Consider the following 7,433-nt stretch of genomic DNA (forward strand, 5'->3'; position numbering starts at 1 on the left):
CCACTGCCTCTTCTCCTTGCGATCTAATCAACGTTCTTTCCACGTAAGTTTTATCTTCATTCATTTTCTCGTAAGAAAGATTTCAAAAATTTAAGTAATAAATAAATATGAAATTATAAAAACAGATGCAAGAGATTGAACCGTTTAGGCCTGAACCGTGTCGTTTTATCCAAAGCTGGTCCAAAACTATTCGCCATTAAAGCCAAAAACTGGTCGGAATCAGCTCACCGTTTTCTCAAAAACTGCGTTAACGCCGGCAACCTCCACGCATCCTACACTCTCGGAATGGTTAGTAATCAGTTAACACTAATAAACGACACACTCATTCAAAACGCAACATTCTCTTATTTTATTTATTTATTTATTTATTTATTTTGGTGTAGATCCGATTTTACTGTTTGGAAAACAGGGAGAGCGGGTTATCGTTGATGGCGAAGGCTGCGATGAAATCTCACGCGCCGGCTCTGTACTCTTTGGCGGTTATACAGTTCAACGGCAGCGGAGGCACGAAAGGCGACAAGGACCTACGCGCGGGCGTGGCGCTGTGCGCACGCGCCTCGCTTCTCGGCCACATTGACGCGCTCAGAGAGCTCGGACACTGCCTCCAAGACGGTTACGGCGTTCGCCAGAACGTCGCAGAGGGAAGAAAGCTCCTCGTCCAGGCAAACGCGAGAGAGCTCGCGTTCGTGTTACGCGCCGTGGCGCGGTCTTCCTCTTCGGCGTCGTTGCTGACGTGGCGAAACACGCTGAGCAACCATTCGTCGTCGGCGTCGTCGGTTTCGTCTGCAGTGTGTCCGTTGCTTAGTGATTACGGTTACAGTGTTGCGGTTCCCGAGGTTCAACCGGCGAATTGGTTTCTGAGAGAGTGGTTTGAATCGGGTAGGGGAAGATTGGGAAACGGTTTGAGGCTTTGCGCGCACATCGGATGCGGTCGACCCGAGACCCGGCCTCACGAATTTCGAAGGTGTTCGGTTTGCGGTAAGGTGAATTACTGCTCGAGAGGGTGTCAGGCGTTGGATTGGAAGCTGCGGCATAAGATGGAGTGTTCGCCGGCGGAGATTTGGCCGTTGGAGGAGGACGGTGGTGGTGCGGTTGTTGTTGGTGGCGGCGGCGGCGATGGAGTGGGAAACGACGTGGACGTGAGAAACGGCGTCGTTTGAGGTATAATACACTAATCCGAATAGGTGAAAAATAGAAAAAAAAGAAAAAAAAAGGGATTCGATGAGTTTAAAAATGGAGATTAGTACGTTCCAGAAATGATTGTGTACAGTGACAGAATGGGGAAGGTTTTTGCCTATTTTGGAGGCTTTGAGAGAATTCCTTTGAAAAATCTGAATACTGATTAGATGCTAATAGTACATTTTAAACATGTTTTTTAATTGTTTTTTTAGTCTTAATTAACGACGTAGTGATGATTTAGATTACCCCAGGCTATATTTTCTTATACAAAATCTCGTACTAATTAAAACGAGTTACAAAATTAAGACTAAAAGCTTTAGTAATTTTCTAACTTTAAAATTTTATTACAGTTAAAATTCAGTGTATTTAGAATGGAGGGTATGCTGCTTTTCTTTAATTTTTTATTTACAAATTGTTGTTTAATATTCAGAAAACGTGGGAAGGAAAATTAAAACGCTATGTTACTCCTTTTTTAATATATTATTACTCGTGTTTCACTTTTTCGAATGTGGCTACAATTATTTGCTGCGTTTTATTCTTAATTAACGAGTGATAAAAAAAATATTGTTATATGAAATTTAAATTTAATTAAAGGTACAAAGCAGTAATTAGATTTAAATAGAGTAAGAAAAATATATTTAACTTTGGAAGTTACAAAACTCTACAAATATTCAATTATATGTTATATTGTGGATGTGTTTCATTAGAACATTCATTAGGTTACTACTTGCTACTAATTATGAGGAAGGAAGCAACATTTTGGAAGCAAATTTGGTTACGAATGGAAAGAGAAAGAAGAGCATTCGAGAAAGAGATATAAAAGGGAGAAAAAATAACTAAAACAAAAAGGAAAAGAGAGAAAAATAAGGTAGTGTTTGTACTGAAATGAAATAGTGACGAGGAGAGTGTTATGTTTGTTGGTTCTGGTATTAAAATTTTTGTCTTTGTCTCTAAAATTTTCGTATTTTAGTATCTCTAAAAAATAGAGATATAGAGGATTAAAATTTTTAGAGATGAAGACTGAAATTTTAATAACATTTTATATATAAAATTTTTATTTTTATTTTAATTTTTGTCTCTTATTTTATATCAAATAGAATATTAAATTTTATTTTAATCTTTTTTTAGTTTCTATTTCTCAATTTTAGTATTTTTATCTCTCTCTACCAAACGTTAACAAAGAGAGGTGATACTGTTTTTGGGAGAGAAAAAGGAAAAGGATTGAAAGGGAATTGCATATATTCATAAAAGCATCGATGAAATGAAAATGAACGTCGGCGTTTTGTGTCAGCTTCAATATCCAATTAAGTGGGGGTGTGATTAAATCCATTAACTAAATATGAAATGTTTTTGGTTGAAATTGAGCTATCACAACAAAATCTATGCCTACATGGGGGCTCTCTAGTTCCCCACGAATTAAGCCATAAGTTATTCATATGCTTACTCCACTTGTCCTCACTAAAGAGTTTGGTTTTACTTTTTTAATTTTTTTATTACATAGTAAAATACACATTCATGACATTCAATAATTGCTTCTCCTTTGTTCTTTTCTTGGAATATGTGTTTGGTTGAGATTAAAGTTAAAATTAAAAATATATATAATATGATTGAGTCTGCATATATTTATAGAAATTTCACGTATTTTTAACTTCTCAACCAAGTATATTCTTTAGTCAAGTCTATCATATTGTTGACGGATATATTTAGGACATAGTATGAACTGTAAAAAATAAATTAATTTCAAAATTTAACATATAAGTAATTATTTCTATTATTCATACTTATTTAAAAATCCATGACTTTATTTTAATTTTTAATACGATATACCATTAATTTAATAATTTAATTATAGACACTAATAATGTATAAGAATTTTACATAAATATAAAATTGTATATTATTACATTATCGAAATCTGTTAATTTTAAAATTCACTATTTTATTTGATTGATGGTCGTAATTTTTTTTATACTGATTATATGTAAACTCATTCTTAAATCAAAAGTTATAGTTGTTAATTAATAATTGTGTAAGTATGCAACTTTATTTTTAAATGATGATTTTGAAAATTGCTATAAAAGGTTACACATATTATTAAATAAAAAACCAAAACATTAAACTTATTGAATCCGAAAGACAACATTGGCTTAATTAAAAGTTAAAACCAATAAATATTATTATTAGTCCAAATTAACAAAGCGAAACACATAACAGATAAAAATTAGGAATTACTTTTTATCAATAATTAGTGGTTTTTCTTACTCATGTTCTATTTTGTTGAATATTAATGGTAAAAAACGTAATTCTAAAAGATACTAAATGAAAATATTTATTTTTTCTTTGTACCTTTCTTAGTCGGTCGAGTCTATCATATTGGAAGTTGTGATGTCTATCTATTATCTAAAGCCAAAAAAGAAAAGAAAAGTACTAGATGAAATTATAAGGTTTTAGTTTTAGTCCTAATGTTTAATGAAATGATATCATTTAATCTTAATGATCATATTTTTTTTACGACATAAGACACGTTAAATGACATCTTGTTTTATTTTACTATGTTGTATAAAATTCCTTGTATATAAAAAAATTAATCATGATATATTTAATTTATTAAAATATATATTTTATATTGATAATAAATTTTAATAGTTAATTTTAAAATATATTTAAGATAAGTAATATAAGAATCACCTTTTGACATGATAACGTAAAAACTAAAATGTGCAAGAGTAATCCTTAATTATTTATGCAATTTTTTACTTTTTTATTTAGTCATATAATGTGCATTTGTGAAAGTGAAAACTTTTATACTCATGTAAAATTAATAGTTAAAAATTATTAAATATTAATTTTCTTTTAAAATATGAATTTTGTACATCTTTCAATGTTTGCGCGACCCCCAAAACAAAACACTAAAATAGTGAAGGGAGCGCCGAATATTAATTGTAAAGAACGTAATTCTAAAAAATACTAAATGAAAATATTTACTTTTGCTTTGTTCCTATCTTAGTCGCTCGAGTCTATCATATTGGAAGTTGTGATCTCTATCTATTATCTAAGGCCAAAAAAGAAAAGGAGAAAACAAAAAAAAAAAATAGAAAAGTGATTAACTTTCATATTTATATTGTGTGCGTTTGTTGGATTTGGATTAATGTATGTGGTGCATGTGGTACTATGGTGTCCGTATAATAAAGATACCAACTAATAGTAGTGGGTGTGGGCGTTGTTGGAACTTTCCTCACATGGGTTTTTAAACACTTAATTAAGCATATAGTCTTAATTAAATTAAGAATAATTATTTAAAATTAAATATTTTAGTTTTTAATATTATTTGCATTAAACAATACAATTTTTTTAATTATTCTATTAATTTTTATAATTTTATTAAATTTACAATTAAATTTTTATATTATTTTTAATTTTATAATTAAATCATTAAAAAATTTTACTCTTTTTATATTAAAAAAATTTAATTATAAAATTAAAAATAGTATAAAAATTTAATTAAAAAAAATATAAAAATTTAATTAAAAATTTAGTAAAATTATAGAACTAACAAAAAAATTAAACCTTAATTTTATTGCACAAGTGAAATATAAAACAATTTTTGAAGAATCGAAAACATTTCAAAACAATCTCTAAGAAAATTTAAAATTTTAAAATAGTTATTTTGATTAAACAAATTAAATTAAAAAAAATTGTGTTGTTTAATAAAAATATGTTTTAAATTGTTCCGTGTATTTTAAAATTTCAGGATTAAAATGTTTAATATTAAAAATGTTTGGATTGATTTGGATGAGTGTTATTAAATAAAATTAGTTTGATAAAAGGGGAGGGTGATGAGGGTGGCAATTTTGTGTTAGTTGAAAGCGAGAGCAGGAAATAAAAAGTGAAGAGAAGGTGCAAGAGAAAGAGAGGTTCCATGTTAATTACGTTATCGATGTTGTCGTGACATTGCATAAGGAAGATCAGAGGAAGAAGAAGAAGAAGATGAAGGTATTCAAAGCCGTGATTCATGATGATTTTGATTTTATTTTTGACGGATACACTGAGGCCTAAGGTCCACCTCACTTGTCAACTTGTACCATTTTTCTTTCTTTTTTCTTGGATCCCTTCCAAACACAAAACAACTAATTATGCATTGTTGTTATAATAAGGTGATTATTACTCATACCAGAATGAAATTAAATTTTAAAATAGTTGTTGAGATTGACCGTTTGTTTAAGTCTTTCAAAATTTAATTGTATTATAAATTTTTTAAAATTAAAAAAAAATTATATTATTTTAGTTCTTCACTTTTTTTTGGTTGAAATATTTTTCATGCTGTGAATGATCTAGTACATATTTTTTATGTTAGGATGGATGAAATCAGGTTTTAGTTTTAGTCCTAAAGCTTAATGAAATAATATCATTTAATCTTAATGATTATATTCTTTTACGACGTAGACGTTTTGTGGTTTATTAATATTAAATGACATCATTTCATTAAGTATTTAATATTAATACTTGTTCATATCTTGGTCCAACGTTAAGGTTTAGGTTCAATCCACAGAGTTGAGTTTCACAGTACACCGACTCTTCTCTAAGAAGTTGGTGCTCCCCACGAATTGTTCTAAGGAGATTGAAAGCGAAGATTAGTGGCAGGAGCCATATCGCAACCTGCCTAAGATAAAGGGATGGTTATCCACCTTAAAATGTGGAATTATTCCAATGATGATTATTGGTTCACCATTATAAATACACTGACACTCCTAAGGTATCTTTAAATCCCAATACTCCCTAGACCTGCTCATACCCTTGCTGACTTAGGCATCTTTAAATCCCAATGATGGTTAAACGGGCCAGTCTATTTATTCTTTTATTTTAATTTTTGAAAAATATTTTCACAAAAAATATTACTTTTAGGTTAAAAGTCTTTAAAAAAATAATATCATTTAGTTGATGGGTTGAATTTTCAGATCGAATCGAGAGAAATATCAGTTAAACGAACTATTTTTTTTTGTAAAAATGCAAAGAAAAATAAAACAAACAATCTGTTAATTCGCAGATTAGTCCGTTTAACCCGTTATTTTTTTTTCAGTTAATTAAGCTCAGTCCATTTAGCCCAAAATTTAAACGGACTTATTTTTAGAGACAAAGTCTGTCATTTAAATAAATAAACAAATTAGATAAAGAAATGAAGAATCAACGCGTGCAATTTTTTAATTTTAAAAACTTTTACGATGAAATTAAAATCTTGAAAGTCTTTTTGATGCAGACGATTAATATTAGAGAGCACTTTATTGTTTAATTCTATGAATATGTGTTTTCTATTCATATGAAAATAATATTTAAAATATTGATATATATTATATGTTAAATAATTTAATTAAATATATTAAATTATCTAATTAAAATTTTTTAATTATCATTTTTATACAAAATATCTTCATATAATTAGTCATCTTGTAATAATTTTAGATGTGTGGCGTAATATTAATTCACCTCATGTCCTCATTATGTGATCGGAATTTGATTTTTGGAGTATATATTTTTTGGCTAACAATTTTAAAAGAGGTTTCACAGAGAGAAAATTAGTTATTGCTGTTTGACAAGTGAATATTATGACTTCTATTAAGGGAAAAAAGAAAGCTAATAAATAGTTCATAGCTTTAAAGTCTCTAATAATAATTTCTTATAAAGATTTGAAAAACACATTTTTTTCTATATCTGGTAATTAGAGTGGCCATCAAAAGGAATGATTATAAAATTTTATTATTTTCCTACAAAAAGTATAAAACCATTCACGTGAATAAAGAACAAAAACTAGAATTTATTTGCATTTTTAACAAAGGTAATTATTTATCTATATGAATAAGGTTAGAAATAATATCACAGAGACTAAAAGCGATAGCACAGATTAATTTTTCCAACAGACTGAATTACAAGCAATATTTAACATATTAAACTTGAAGGGGAAAAAACTAAGGAAAATAAAACTAGTATTAAAAATTTAGAAAGTTAAGAATTTCTTATTTATAGTGGTACTCAATCAATGAAGCAATATTTATCCCGTGCGATGCTTCTTATGCATGAGAAATAATATTTGTATTTTTTTATATATATTTTTCGTTTTCTTAAATAATCTTTATTTATGTATTTGATTTTTTTTAAAGCTATTTACGAAAAGAATGGTACAAATAATATAATTATCAATAATTTATGTTCACAAAATAAAATATTCTTTCTTTTTTTTAAATTAAAAATAGACTCAAATT

The 7,433-nt window shown here is 28.5% G+C and overlaps 1 protein-coding gene across 1 annotated transcript in view; it reads left to right on the forward strand.

The window, feature by feature from the left end:
- Positions 1–1,379, forward strand: part of LOC107463542 (F-box protein At1g67340) — a gene marked incomplete in the record, with an annotated part of 1,639 nt that extends 260 nt beyond the window's left edge. The window contains 3 exon segments of the mRNA XM_016082349.3: positions 1–43; positions 126–288; positions 384–1,379. Of these exon segments, the coding sequence (XP_015937835.1) occupies positions 1–43; positions 126–288; positions 384–1,160 (983 nt within the window).
- Positions 1,380–7,433: the final 6,054 nt, after the last annotated feature.

The sequence above is a fragment of the Arachis duranensis genome, chromosome 8 (genome assembly GCF_000817695.3).
Source record: "Arachis duranensis cultivar V14167 chromosome 8, aradu.V14167.gnm2.J7QH, whole genome shotgun sequence".
NCBI classification, from domain to species: Eukaryota; Viridiplantae; Streptophyta; class Magnoliopsida; order Fabales; family Fabaceae; genus Arachis; species Arachis duranensis.